The following is a 16,059-nucleotide window of genomic DNA, read 5'->3' on the forward strand; positions in this document are numbered from 1 at the left end:
TTTTCCTGTTTTTGTTCCCCAGTTAATTTATACTTTGCACCTTTATCAAATTCTATTATGTTACAAGTTGAAGATACACCAGCTAGTGTAATTTACTGTTAGAAGATTATTAACAGTCTCATATTATACTTAGATGGAGAAACGTGGATTTAGAATCTATACAGCACAAGAGTCCGCAATGGAGAGTTTTTGAGAGTGCAATTCTTACAAGGAGTGAAATGCACAAGCCAGTAAATTTTGAACATAGGTCCTTCCTAGGCTTACATTATTGTTCCAGTTCAGACTTAAAGAATTAACAGAATTATGTTTTCTCCAATGAAATTTCATTATTGGATGGATTTAATCCTTTAAAACTCCAGCTTACTTTAACTGTTGTGGGTAAATTGTCAGTTTGTGTGTGTTGCAACTTACACTCCCTCAATTTATAGCTAGCTCCAATTGTGGAATATCTTAGATTACTAAAAGGCTAGCCATGGTCACTAAGTAAAGTAAAGTAAAGTAAAGGTATCCCTGTAACAGGCCATGGAGGCCGTAGGGTTGTGAGAGGTTCAGGTTCCCATGTTTTCTAGACCATTGGCTCATAGATGGCAGTAAGGTTGTCAGCCTTATGCGCCGGCCTCCCTTAATCCCAAGAATATTCCAGGTACTCATTTCTGTTAGAGGCTGAGTGGATCCCAGGGCCATAGTGTGACTGGAAGAATTAGGTAAATGTAAAAAATCCACCTCATTGAGATTCGATCCCGTGACCTTCTGGTTTGTAGCATAATGATTGCTTTCAGTGTGAGTTGTCTGCAGTGTGTTAGGCATAGAGATAATTTTACCTCCACATAAAGGATAGGAACTTCATTTGGCCTGAAGTGCAGAGTAAAACTACTGCTGGGCATTGAGATACCATTACTAATTCACAGTATGTTCTCTGCTGCATACCATTTTGAGAATATCTGTGGGGTCCACCTTCTAGTGGGCATTGGGGACCCTTTTCCCTGGGGTGAAGTGGCTGCATGTAGTTCACTACACATTGTAATCTGTGATGGGCAGTCAAATGAAAATGAGTCAGAAGCCAGAACATATTAAAGAACATTTCTTACCTTAGGAGTAATCTCCAAAACTGTTAATACATTTGTGCCCCTGGGAGATAAGAAGGTAAATCCCATCCAATAAAAAGCTTGTGGCCTCTCTGCGGAACCACATCCTTACCCAGCCACACACATCTCCATCCGATGCAAACCGATGTCCAAGAATGTCTCTTCAGGTCTCCACAAATGTGAAAATCACATGGGGAGAGATCTGGGCTGTAGGGGGGATGTTGAAGCACTTCCCAGCCAAATCTCTGTAGTGTATTCCTCACAGAGATGGCAGTGTGGGGGCGCGCATTATCATGAAGGAGGATAATGCTGTTCGATAGCATTCCAGGTCGTTTTGACTTTATGGCATGTCTCAATTTCTGCAAAGTGTCTTCATAGCGCTGTGCACTGATTGTGGCCCTATGCTTGAGAAATTCGACAAGCAGAGGGCCCTTGCAGTTGAAGAAGAACGTCATCTTCACTTTAGTGGAACTTGTGTGTACGGCCTTAGATTTCTTCGGTGGGGGTATCCACATGTTTCCACTGTTGGCTCTGCCGTTTGCTCTTGGGTTCAAAATAGTGGCACCAAGTTTCGTCCCCAGTGGCAATAGAGGACAGAAAAGCATACTCTTCCTCATGGTATCATTGCAAGTGACCCAGTGATGCAGCCATTCTCTGAGTCTTCTGTTCCTCCGTGAGTTGATGTGGAACCCACTGCGCGCAGATTTTGCATACGGCAGGTATTTTGTCACTGTACAGAACCATGACTTATTCCCATCAAAAGACTAATTTCTTCCAAAGTGATCTGTCAGTTTGCCCAGATATGACCATCCACCGTGGCAGTAACATCAGGAGTGACAACACGATGAATCTGTCCTGGGCTAGCATCATCTTGCAGTGACACATGTCCCTCTCAGAATCTCTTATGCCACGCCAGCACACGGGAACGTGACATGCTGTGTTCGCCATAGACAACAGACATGTGACGAATTTCTCATCACCCTACTCCATCAGTCAAAAAGCGCACTACACTTCTGTTCTTCTTTACCCGCCTCCATTACTGATGCTGGATGACCACACATAGCGCTAACCTTCTGTCACAATAAACAAATGACTATTATGCAAGGGCACGTCACTGTGCCTTCCCGAGTCCCCATCAGATGTTCCTACCGTAAGCAAATTCCAGTGTTACCAAATTGTGTGCCATGTGAGTTATACATGGTGACCCATTTTCATTTGACTGCCCCTTATTGTTAAGGCTAAGATGGCATGGAGCTATACATTCACTCTCCCAGTAAGTTTTCTTTGTGTGGTGTTTATTTAAGGTAAGGGGAAACTTTAGCTTTTACTTGTGTATTCTCTTCATGTAAAATGTCCCGTTATAGGAATGGGAGTATAATTATTAATTAAGCTTTTGTGATGTCTTTTTGTCTATAAAGTTTAGTACATATTCAGTTATTTAAAATAATTGCAGCATCAGTGACCAGTTTTTGGTCTCATTTGTTTTGTTGCAGAATAACGTGCCAGATCTTAAAATTGGATTCAGTAAGGCTATGTCATATGGATGGATTAAGGTGACAAAGCAAGGGAAAGATTCTTTGGTGACTCGTAAGGTAGAGTCCATTACAGATGTAGTACAGGAGCATCTCAGGGACATTCTGACTGACAATTCTAGTCAAGTTGATGATGAACACAAGCAAGTATACTGCAAAAGGAAGTTGCTGCAAGAACTGTAAGTTTTATTTTATTCTGTTGCAATATTTGTTAAAGTTTTAACCCAACTTGTGCTGTATATTCTCTTTCTTGAAATTACTTGAGTATGAAGTTTATAGCAATAAAAATAATTAGTGTTTTTTATAACACTGTTAAGGTGCCAGCTGGTCCAGATGTACTACCACCATCCTTTACTCGTTCCTCTGCATCCTGTTTGCAACATCGTTTATCTGAGTTACTGCCTTGTATGGGCCATCCTGTGAGGATTGGAGCTTGGGCAATTTCCTCTTCATGCAGGTTGTCTGATAGAGCCACACTTTGTCGCCATTGTGGTAGCCCGCACAGTTGGCCAGTTTGTCAAAACAAGTTTTCATCTGGTCAGTTTCAGGTGGTGGCAGGCTTAATTTTTGAAGCCATGTAGATGGTCCACAAAATTTGATGTGTGTTCGATTGTGAGTTGTGCCTTATTGGGGTGTGCCCCAAACAGCAGGTCACAGGGCAGTTGGAGTTCTCTCCCGAACCCTGGGCTATCAGGGGTCAAGCCCATAGTGTTGTGAGTGGATGCCCTGTAAGCAAGGAAGAAGATGGGTAATCTTGCATCTCAATATCTCTGGTTCAATGCCATGACCTTCCTTATGTGCTCCTTGACCATTTTGATGTAGCATTCCACCATGCCACCTACTGTAGGTGCAGGGGCAGGGGCATTTTGTGTGTCTTGCTTACTTCCAGGTGTTGCAAGACCTTCTGTATCAGATGAGACCTGGAGTTAAGTCCTGGCAACTATGTAACTCCTGCAGTACTCCAAAGTGGCAAAAGAAGTAGATAACCATTGCTTCCCCCACTATCAAAGCCTATTGATTGGGAATGGCATAGTCTTCCAACCACTTCATAAAGTAGTCCATAGCGATCAAACAAACTACATGAAATGCACCAGAAGAAGAAAATGTAAGATTGATGATATAGAGATTGGAAATTTAAAAATAGATCAGATCATTTAAATATTTTGGAGCAATAATTTGAAAGAAGAAGAGATTAAGGAGAGAATAGCACTAGGAAATAAGGCATATTACTCAAACAAAAGTATGTTCAAAAGTAAATTAATTTCCAGAGGAGGAAAATTGAAACTGTACTGGTCAGTGGTCAGACCAGTAGTTACTTATGCCTGTGAAACCTGGGTACTCAGAAGAAAGTGAAATCAATTAATTACTTGTTTTTGAGAGGAAAATTCTAAGAAAAGTTTTTGTCCCAAATAAAGAAAATGATAGCTGGCAAATGAAAACAAATAAAGAATTAAATCAGTTAATCACCTATAAAAATATAATAAGTTTTATATGTGCACAAAGACTCTCATGGCTTGGCCACGTAGAACGAATGCCATCCAACAGATCAGTTAAAAGCCTGTACTCATGGAAACCATTAGGTACGAGACCAGTAGGCAGACCGAAATACAATGGGAAGATGATGTTAAAGCTGACATTAAGAAGATGAAGGTACCAAATTGGAAGGTAACAGTCCAGGACAGGACCAAGTGGAATGGTGTGGTTGAGAAGATCAAAACTCTACCTGAGTTGTAGGGTAAAAATAGAAGAAAAGAACTCCATAGCCGTCATGAGGCATCGGTTTCTTTGGTCGCTCCATGGGAAGGGCCTTGCTGCATCAGTGGTTATCCTTTTGGGTGGAGCCCCGGCATTGTACTAATGCATTTGGCCCTGAGTCCTGTTTTTGGGGGCCGTGACTGGCTGCACAAGTATCATACTGCTGGCATCACTTCTCAACATCATTTCTTGCCTGGAACCACTAGTATCTTTGCCAGACCGTATTCAGGGTTTTCATGACACCAAAATGACCTCCTGACAGTCCACCTTGTTCACTCTGGTCCAAGGGAAAACTGCCTGGACTCTTTTATATTGCCTGTCAGTGAATTCCCAGTGGCACTTTAGTATGCTGTTCCTCATGGTGAAGGATTTCCATTGGGCCCAGTAGCTTTTGTACGTGGGGCTGTGGTTGGAAAAGTCTTCATTTTGGCACTCTCTGGTCTCTGCTTCCTCCAGAATGGGCTCTATGTCCTTGTCATTCAGTCATTATGTTCTCAAAGTAGCTGGGTCCCAGCTAAAATTTTGAGTGAGCCCTGCCCCAGGTCAGAGTTAACATCGTTCAAGATGGGGAGGGCTTCCCAGATGCTGTCTGCAGTGTGTAACATTGGTTCGTCTGTCTTTTGGGCCATCGGGCGGTAATGTTGGGCCTGGCCGCAGTTATATATGCCCCAATGTCCACGGTCACAAGGCATGGTTTGTCACCATGTGACTAGGCTAGGGTCAGCCCTTTCCGTGATGACAGTCTGCACTTGGTGGGGGGGGAGCTTAATTTATATGCCATTTTCTGCCCACTGGCTCCTGTTTGTTTTCCGACAGTTATCTCACCTGTCTGCTTCTCTGTTTCTCTGTCACCATTTGGCCTATTGTTGCCTATTTGTGTCCATTATTTCGCTCTTGAGACTCCAAGCAGATTAGTATTGTTACGTGATTGTAACTGTAGATGGAGTTTGGATTGGTAAATGGATATTTTGAACTCTTACAGAACAGAACTACAAATAACTATAGCATGAACACTAATTCACACACTCTGCAATTAACTACAGCATATATGAATTCTTCTCAGTCTGCCATATCTTCACCAGTAGTTACCTGGAGTCAGCTTCCAACACTGTAACTTCCTCAGCTATATTCTTGTCCTGACTAGCTGTCATCTGTCTCACAACTAACTCCTACTCTTCAGACTGTGTCTCAAGGCTCTCACATAATCACAGCTGCTCCTCGTCTAGTTCTGGCACAGACCACACAGAAAACACCACTACCAGCAGTTCTTCTCTTTTTGCATCATGTAGCTATCACATGGACCACTTAGAGAACACCATTTCCCAGTTACTTCGTTGTTGCATTTTAATGAAAGTGTTGTGACCATTATCTAGCAACAGCTGTTTTATAGCTGTGTATTTTACTGTTGTTGCCTAGCAGCTGATCTATATGCCACAGTATCATTCTCAGTGGATTGCTATATTACAAGTGAATGGAAGCTGGGGTGTGGAATAGTTCAGGTGTTTAAAACCTAGTCTAGAAACTACAAGCAACCCTAATATGAAAATACGCTTATCTTGTGAAGTCAAATATCTGCCCTCCATATAATTCAGTTTGCGCTGAAGTCACACAACAATAATTTGAGGACACAATTGGAGTTTCATTTGCACATTCTCAGCAGAAAAGAATAAATTCCAATTTTTATTTGTGTCTAAATTTAAAATAAGATGTAACTGCCATAATTTTAGAATCTAGATTGAAAGCAGTATTACTGACTGAATATGAAATATCTTATGCAAGGGATACAGTAGCTTCACATTTGGCTGCAGATTAGCTTGACAGACTTTGAACCTGTTACTATCAGGAGTCACAGGCATTATGTTTGTTGTGGTCAGATTTTGAAGGCACTGAATGGAAATGAAAGAAACATCACAAAATGACAAGTTTAAAAGGTATTTAGTGGAGCCTGTTATTTCGCTCAGAAGGAACTCATTCTCATGGTTATAGGAGAATAAAAATATGTCCTCATTTTATTTCCACTTGCACAACATTATATAGGGATACTAGCAGCTGAAGTGTCAAGTGAGAGGTTGTTTAGCACTGCTGGTAGTGCAGTCTCAATTAGGTAAGAAAAACCTGATAGCAGAACATGTTGAACACCATGTATTTTTGCATGGAAGAGTTTCAGACAAACTTGTATGTACGTGTTACTTGTATTTCTTGTTTTTATTCATGATATAGGAGAATATTTAGGGTAACTGTTGTCTTTCTGGCAATTTTCAGGGTCAGGAGGATATGAAAAATGACCTGAACCTGAAATGATAATTATTAGATGCAGTAAGTTGTAAGAATTGTTTTGAAAAATTGGTATTGACGATTTTTAGTTTTAACAAGGGTGAAAAAGGACATAATCCTAACTGACTTCACGAAGCTGAGTGCCTCTTGAGAAACCACCAGTTGTGCAGCTGCTCAAGAACTTCCCAACATTTTATGGAACCTGAAGGTTCATTACCATGTTCATAAGAGCCATCCACTGGTCCCTATCCTGAGCCAGATCAATCCAATCTATACCATCCCATCCTATCTCTCTAAGAACCATTTTAATATTGTCCACCCACCTATGCCTTGGGCGTCCCAATGGTCCTCCTTCTTCTGGCTTTCCCACCAATACCCTGCCTGCATTCCTCTTCTCCCCTATTCGTGGTACATGTCCTGCCCATCTCATCCTTGACTTGATCATTCCAATTATACTTGGAGAAGAGTACTTATGAAGCTCAGCATTATGCAGTTTTCTCCAACCTCCCATCACTTCATCCCTCTTCCATCCAAACATTTTCCTAGGCATGTTGTTATGAAACACCTTCAGTCTGTGTTCCTCCCTTAATGTCAGAGACCAAGTACCATAGCCATACAGAACCACAGGCAAAATTATGGTTTTGTATATTCCAATTTTTACGTTGTTATACAGCAGACGAGAAGACAAAAAGTTCTGGACTGAATGGTAGCAAGCATTACCCAAGTTCAATCTCCTGTTAACTTCCTCCTGAATCAGGTTTTGATTTGTTACCGTCATTCCGAAATAACTGTGCCACATTTTCAAAACATCTGTTTCCTGTCTTTATGTCATGATTTTGCCCTGCATATTGGTGATGAGACAGTGACATATACTTGGTTTTTTCTGTGTTTACTTCTAGACCAACCTTCATACTTGCGTCAATTAAAGTTGGTGTGTTTTTCTTTATGGTATCTATATTATCACCCCGTAGATTCACATCATCGGCATAGACCAGCAGCTGATGTGTCCCATTTAATTTCAGTCCCACCTGGTTTTCCTGGACCTTCCTAATGACATATCTAAAGCAAAGTTGAAAAGCATTGGTGATGAAGCATCTCCTTGATTTTAGACCATTCTTCATAGGTTTGGACATAATCCTAGAAGTGATTTTTCTTCATTACTGTATTATAATTTATTAAAAAAAATTTACTGAAATAGGATATGATATCAGAAGGGAGAAGTAATTCTCTTAGAGCGCTATGAAAAATGGGCTGGTATTGTAGATTGTCATTACAATGAAAACAAGAAGTTCTGGGAAGAATCAATCACCCACTGTTGTTTGATGTGACATGGAACACATAGAAAATGGTGCTTCCAACAATTCTTCTATTTTTGTGTATGTGTTTGCTGCTGCATTAATGTTTTTACTGAGCGATTGCCTAGCAATGATAGGGGGATACACATACAGACACACAGACTGATGGGAAGTATTTTTTTAAGTATGCTGTTGAGATGGACTCAGGTGCCATGATATATGTACTATGTTTCATAAAGATTGGTTGAGGCATACAAAAGTTGATAGGCCAGTATTCACAGATACACAGAGAGCATAGTGATCTCATAAGCCTACAATTATTTTTTTCAAAATAAGGAAAATAGGCTAAAAATTGTTATAGGAGTGAAAGTTTTCATTCTCGTCTCAAGTCTTGCAGTTTTTTCAAAATTCTCATCTCAGTCTTATCTTAAATAAAAAGACTTTGTGCATACATGCAAATTGCATACACTGTATACATACTGTACAAATAATTACAGAGATTTTCAGTTCTCCATTTGCAGTCTTATTACCTATTTGTAAAGCAAGATGCCAGCTAGTGTTTGGCATCTGCCTGACAAGAAAATCAACCAGTAGTGCACAAACTAATTGGAGGATCTATCCATGCTAAAAGAATGTTAGCAGTACAACCACTTTACTCTCTTCATAACTACAAGGGCTGCTGAAAACTGTGTGCCCTCCAGTATTGACACATTTCACACCAGCATAACAAATTTTATGCTTGCTCTTCATGATTTTTTAAATCATTTTCTGGATTTCATTCTATAATGCCTCCAGATGTGTATATCTGTAAACCCTTAGATTCAAGTTTCCCCACAGATGGAAATCACACATGTTTAGATCTGTAAAATGTATTGGCTGTACTGATTATTTGTTCATAAAAAAACATTCCATTATTCCTGCATGTATTCTCTGCACTCTGCTGGTGCATTGTTCTGCTGAAAATATACAAACCCCTTTGAAGAAGGGCTCCAACAATTTGTTTATGTGCTATTGTGGATGGACTGTGTTGTAAAATATATGGGGCGTACTTACTGCTGGATGCATCACAAATCACTTACAGATATTTGTAAACAGTTGCTGAGGAATGAAACAACAGTTTGTATGAATCGCTTTTACACTAAATATTATTTAGTGTTATCATGCAGCAACCAGACCAGAGATTGGGAAGCTGAGAAATTTGGAGGGAAGTATTCACACTACCTTAGATCTGTAATGCAGCATAATGTTTTGCCTCATTACTTTGTTTTTGTTAACTGCAGGTTAAGAAAGTGGAAACTTTCATCATAATAGCTTCCAGCTGATCCACAAAAATTATGGAGTATCAATGCAGAGAAGCCTGCATTGAAACATGTACAGACATGTAAATGGTGCTGTAGCCTACTCCTTGGTTAATTCTTACTTTCTACATTTTTCTTTGTGTTTAATGTCATATGTACACAAACATTGCAATGCCCTGTCTTGAGTCTCCTAAATTCAGAAATATGTGGCATTACAGTTAAATACTTCATTTTCTTCTTCTTAGTTTGACAGGTTAGTCCCTCTGGCCTCTAAAGTTAAATAACTATACTCCATTATAGAGTTGCGTAATAGTAAGGGTGAACAGACACACATGGGCTCATGTTTTGATATAAACACTCTTAGGTATTGTATGTATATTGACAGTTAACTCACACAAGGTAACACAGAGGCCATGCTGCTGTAGCATCCACTCTAAATGAATATGCACCATAGTACTTTTAGTAACACTTAACATTAGCCTCTATGGGATATTTTCTTATTTCATGATATGCAGATCCTAAGCAGGGGGGAACTTGAAGATTCGGACAGATGTAATACATTTAAGATTACATTTGGAACCATATTTACACACAAGAAGAATATCTGCAGGCACTTCAAAGCACCATTGTTTCATGGAAAGAAAAGAGTTCCCAGAATTATTCAAAGAAAATCAGATTCCGAATAATTTATTTGTAAAGCAGTGATTCAGAAATAAATGATGCATTATATTACTGTTTCCTTAGCCATAAAGAGAATTCGGCACACATGCTGCTTTGAGCCCATTGAATGAATTAGTCATTTTTGTCCAGTATTCTTTTCTTGGTACGGATAAGTATTATGTTTTTAAGTGCTGTTAGCTGACACCTAACCTTGTTTGATTTTATGTTTTATTCCTGACAGTTATACAGGGATTAGGAGTATATTATACATACATAGTAATTTAAATTGTATTTCTTTTCTCTTTAGGACAATCAGAAGCTATCAGTTAACAAAAGGTAAAGACTTCACCATATCTGTGGAGAAAGCACAGTCAGACCTGACGGTGGAAATGGTAGCTAGCGGCTCATGGCGAGAAGAGAAATTTAAACCATATAATTTAGATGCCTTGGGTGCTCCACTTAATTGTGGACATCTCCATCCACTCCTTAGGTTACGAGCTGAATTTCGCCAGATCTTTCTGGAAATGGGGTAAATGTAATCGGAGTTAACATTTTGTGTAAATTTATTGTTACACTTAAAGCATCATGCCATGTGTGCATTTTTGATGTCTGCACTAGTTTGACATCACTATCAAGCTCTAGGGAAAGAGGTCCTGACCATGATAATAAGTTTTTTAGTTGAACTAAGCTAAAGATCTTCTGTATATCTTGTCACACTTAAGTTATTTCATGTGGTTTATTCATGCACATGGCAGACTCATAAGCACATTCTAACTTACAAGAAAGAATATGTTACAACTAACAGGTGTGTGAATAATGATTACATGATCATTTTCCTCATTTTAGTCATATGTCTGTGAATGCCTCTTATACAGATTCACTGAGATGCCAACAAATAACTACATTGAGAACTCATTCTGGAATTTTGATGCTCTCTTTCAACCTCAGCAGCACCCAGCACGTGATGCACATGACACATTTTTCATCTCAAGTAAGATTTATTTTATAGAACATTCAGTGTTTTGAATGCCTTGTGTGGCCGAGGTCAGTGATAGTGATACCAAATCTCTTTACGTACACATGAAAGTTAGTGGACTGTGCACTGAAGTATTCAAACTTATATGTGTGGCCCAGCCATACTCCCCATACTGAATTATCTTTGTAGTTTTCTTTAGGCGTAAAAATCAAGAAAGCATTGATTTACTATAAGCTAACTCTAGCCCATTGAATACTGTTGGACACCTTGTTTACTATTCTGTGATGGTGAAGGTCAGGTGATGTAGTGAAGGTTATCCCCAGTGCAAGATATAACAGTTTCTGAATCCTACAGATTGAAAGTGCTAGGAAGTGATCATTTTCAAGGTAGTTCACATTTAGTAAACTTTAGATTCAAAATAATTGTTAGTGAACATTGCATAAAGTGTATGTTCATTAAATTGTATACATTTCTGCTTTTAGTGGATTGTATTATAAAATAAATGTGTTGTTTTAATTTTGAATTCTGTTCTTATTGTATTCTGAGGGACCTGCAGTGAAGAAGAAACAGAGAAGGGGCTTTGTCCTTATATGAAGGAAGAAAGGAATTAACAAATCAGTGTTGTGTTTTGTAGATCCTCAAATCAGCTCCCACTTCCCACCTGAGTACTTGCAGAAGGTAAAGCAGGTTCATAGTAAGGGAGGATATGGGTCGCAAGGATATGGGTGTGATTGGAAGATAGAGGAAGCTCAGAAGAACCTTCTCAGAACTCACACTACTGCTGTGAGTGCACGCATGTTATATCTGCTTGCAAAGGAGGTTAGTACAAGAACTCAACTTTAGAGTCTCTCTCTCTTTTTGTATTCAAGGTATTTCTGAGTGATGTCAATTAATACTGTGTCAAGAATAACTTGGAACTGAAAACATTGGAAGATTATGGGTCTTTTCGGATGTGATTTCCTGTGTTTGGTACCTTTCTTCCAGACCACATGGTATGACATTCCAAAACATGAATCTTCTGGGATGTGGCACCATGTAGAAATTGTATTAACCAATATTTCGGAGAAACAGACTCAGTTGCCTTCCTGCCCTATGTTGGGACTGTATTCAACTGTATCAGTAGAACGCTCTCCTGGCACAACATCAAATCAGCGAGCCTGCCTCCAAAGAAATTATCTAGTTTCCTCCGGGCAGTCAAAGATAGCCTGGGACTAAGGACACTGAGTGTATACATTATCCCATGCAAGTGCGGCAAGGTCTATATTGGGCAGATGGGCCGTTCTGTGGGCACGAGGTTGAAGGAGCATCAATGGCACATCTGTCTCGAACATGAGAGTCAGCTGTGGCTGAACAGAGCATTGCTTTGGGACACTGCATTCAGCTTCAGAATACCTCCATCCTCGCCACCAAGAACCGTTATATGGATTGCATCATAAAGGAGGCCATTGAGATGGAACTCCATCCCGACAATATGAACAGAGATGTGGGGTTTTTTCTCGGCAAGTCATGGAAGCCTCTCATCTGTTCCATCAAGAAACCTCCGAGATATGACGCCAGATCCACAAGGCCGCTCAGGTCCATCGCAGCCCCCGAGCTACAGGGTTATTGCCCGCCATTTAACCTTCCCTTCTCTGCCCCTGACACATACTCTATACCTGGTCTGGCCTGCTACCTGCTGGCCACTTCCCCAGACCCTTCCCCTCTCTACCGTTTCCCCATGTAACCTCACTCACTTCCCTTCCTTCTCTTATACAGCTGTGTTTACTCAACTGGACTCAGTCTTTTGCCCCTGCTCAAGCTGGTTCGCTTGCAGATTTCTTCTTGTCTTGTACCCTGAAGATGGAGGCGATACATTCCTCCAAAACGTCGGTTAACACAATTTCTACATGGCGCCACATCCCACAAGACGGCTTTCTTCATAGTCACCACCGTGAAAACCTCAATCAAATCTTACATCCCAAAACATGTTCACTGCTATGCGAACCTCATATCTTGCTAAAAATATATAATTAGTGCACTTCATTAATCCTACAATTTTGGAGGTACAAAGATTGTCTGCTATGAATATAAAAACGTCATGCACCAAATTGTGCATCACACTGTACTTATCATCCTGGTCATAGTTTACAAGAGTGGGGACCATGACATGTGATTCTTATTTGTTTTCAGTTGCACATGTCAGTAAAGTTGACATACTTTTAGGTTCTTATCAATGAAAACAGTGAAACCACAATGGTTAGATGAGTTTCATGTTGAAAGGTAGGTTGGTGTATAAGAGGTAGAGAGCCGGATAGTTTTCTTTAGTTCTCTTCTGTCTTTATCACATGTCGTTATTGCATTCTTACACACAGTCTTCTTAGTGAATGCAGTTGTGGCATCCTCAGCACTGGATGAGCTTGCAGGTCATGTGTCTTGCAGCAGCACCTGCCATATCTGTAGATGCAAGGCTTGGTCTGAGAAATCGACAGTGATAGGATGGTGAGGGTTAATACTTGCATAATAATTTCTTGTGTCACCTTCAAAACTTTATTAAACTTTAGAAAGTGTGTGATAGGACTGTTGCTTCTCAGCTAATAGAGTGTGAGTTCTGTGAGTCTGAAGATACTATCACATATATTACTGACTACAGGTGGGATTTGGATTGGTAATTGGATTTTCTGACCACATACAAGTCATAACTACAAACAAGTATAACACCTCAAATCACCGTTGCTGATTTCCACACTACAGATCACTCCACACTAAATCTTCTCAGTCTGCTTTCACTAGTCTTCATAGCAACACTCAACAATGGCTATTCCTCTGCAGTGTTTTCACTATTAATTTTGTGGCAGTGGATTTTAACACAAACTCTAACAGTCATGCTCCACATATCACAAATAAAGTCACACATAAAGTCTTCAAATCACATGCTAAGTGTTCTCTTCAGAGGCTGACTTTCAAGTCTGAACTGACCTGCTTCCTCAATTCAGTTCCTTTGCTCCCAGTCTCATATCCTGGCAGGCTGGTGCCTTGGGTTCAACTGCTTCAAACAGCCTTCCATGTTTTTATAACTGCTTGGTACAGACCACAGCAGAAAACAGAGCCTCTTTGTTGTTGTGTGACGTCACCACGTATGCAGAATGTGTTTAGCGCATGTTGCATAGCAACGGTCTTTGCGCAGACCACAGTAAACACTGCTAGTCTATTGTCAAAACTGTGTGTTTACTGTCCTGTTACCTAGCAATGGATCTCAATGTTACAGTGCTATACAATTTGTGATTTATGGCTTTTCTTGTAACTGATATGTTTCAGGGATTTAAACCTTCAAAGTACTTCAGCATTGATAGGGTGTTCCGTAATGAGACTCTTGATGCTACACATCTTGCTGAGTTTCATCAGGTGGAAGGGGTCATTGCTGATTATAGCTTAACTTTGGGTGACCTCATAGGTGGGTTTTTATTGATAATTGAAAGAAAGAATGATAATTAGTCCCATGTTGTAAGGGTTCTTCAGCATGCTGAGTTAGAGATGGATAACTGTGGCCTAGTAGCTGAGAAGTTGATGAAACTTTGGAAAAATGTTCCACATTTATTGTCCAGGAGTAGGGATTTGAAGTCTTCTATTCTGGGGTTGCAAGCTGTATGTAAGTTCAGGGGTAGCATTTTATAGTCTAGGAGTATGGGATTTACAGCTCCTAGTTCTCCACGGATGATGGTCATAATTTGCCTTAGGAGTAATTTTTTTGGTATTGAAGAAATGCAACATTCATCTAGCTGGATCTCACACACTCACTCTTGCAATGTTGAGGTGCATTGCTGGTAAAGGTTACCTAGCAACTGAGTGAGGGTCTTGTAGATCAATTAAATTACTGGTCTGAATTCATTTACAGTAGGATGTCTGTGTGTATATTTTTGCTGGCATGTTGCAGTATCTCTGCTTCCTATATGATCTTGTCTCACTGCAGGAACTCTATATGAATTCTTCAACAAATTGGGCATTACTAAACTTCAGTTCAAGCCAGCATACAATCCATACACAGAGCCCAGCATGGAGGTGTTCTGTTATCATGCAGGTCTGGGAAAATGGATTGAGGTTGGCAATTCTGGTATCTTCCGACCAGAAATGCTTCTGCCAATGGGCCTTCCAGAAGATGTCAATGTTATTGCATGGGGACTTTCTCTAGAACGGTGAGTTATTACAAAAATGACTGGGGAACCTTGGTCCCCAGGATTAATGTTGAAAACGTTATTAACCTTTATCGGACGAACGTCATCATATGATGTCATTAAAAGTTAGGGCAGCTGGCCGAACGTCATCATATGATGTCGCGGATTCCACGCGTGTAAGGTTTTTTTTAATATTATATTAAAAATATAAATTGTTCTTCTATTTACATGATTTTTGGTCACCACCTTTATAAGGCGACAGCCTGCCCTCCAGCGTGATCTGATGTAATCTAGTGACGTCATATGGCCCAACAACCTCATATGATTTCGCGCATTGCACGCGTGTAAAGATTTTTTTAAAATTAAATTTAAAATTAAATTTTTGCTCTACTTACGTTATATATGTTCACCATCTTCATGAGGAAACAGCCTTCCCTCCTGCGTCATCTATGGTAATGTGGCCTTCGTATGGTACTGCCGAAAACATTCCGAAATGCTGAGTCCGACGTCGCACCTCACGCACTTCGTACGAACGCTAGACCGCTTCCCACGCGAAGAACACACACGACACCTCAGTTGCGATTTAGAGGAAGCAGGCCAGTGATGTCGACGGGCTTCCTCTAATCGTTTTACTAACGATGAGACGGCAGGAGGTCAACCAATGGACCTTTGAGAGCGAGGTGAACCCCTTCCAGCTTCTTCCACCATGTTGCACACAAGGGCGAGACGAAAGTCTCGATGTGACAATTTTGCACCACACAATGACAACAAGATGAAGCTGTTCAGAATTGTCAGATCCAGGAGATGGAAAAATAGTTTATTTGTCCATTTCCAGGTCCGACGACTGATGCTGTAACTGTTTGTCATTCTGTCCGCTTTGTCGACATAACCCATGTGCGTGTTATAATCCACAACAACTGATGGTTTGATGGCATTTCCGTGCTCATCACAGAAACTGCCTTCTGCTGGAGGACAGTGCATGTTTGTCAGTATGTGTACGTCACGTTTGTCCTTCCAAACTAGTGCTGTCAAGTTC

The 16,059-nt window shown here is 40.3% G+C and overlaps 1 protein-coding gene across 1 annotated transcript in view; it reads left to right on the plus strand.

The window, feature by feature from the left end:
- The window catches only part of LOC111870655 (phenylalanine--tRNA ligase alpha subunit), a 43,059-nt gene that overhangs the window by 10,859 nt on the left and 16,141 nt on the right, over positions 1-16,059 (plus strand). Inside the window, exons 3-8 of the mRNA XM_023863124.2 lie at positions 2,579-2,796; positions 10,207-10,428; positions 10,775-10,890; positions 11,510-11,694; positions 14,170-14,305; positions 14,822-15,044. Of these exons, the coding sequence (XP_023718892.1) occupies positions 2,579-2,796; positions 10,207-10,428; positions 10,775-10,890; positions 11,510-11,694; positions 14,170-14,305; positions 14,822-15,044 (1,100 nt within the window). The remainder of the gene's footprint in view (positions 1-2,578; positions 2,797-10,206; positions 10,429-10,774; positions 10,891-11,509; positions 11,695-14,169; positions 14,306-14,821; positions 15,045-16,059) is intronic.

This window comes from Cryptotermes secundus, unplaced genomic scaffold (genome assembly GCF_002891405.2).
Source record: "Cryptotermes secundus unplaced genomic scaffold, Csec_1.0 scaffold628, whole genome shotgun sequence".
NCBI lineage: Eukaryota > Metazoa > Arthropoda > Insecta > Blattodea > Kalotermitidae > Cryptotermes > Cryptotermes secundus.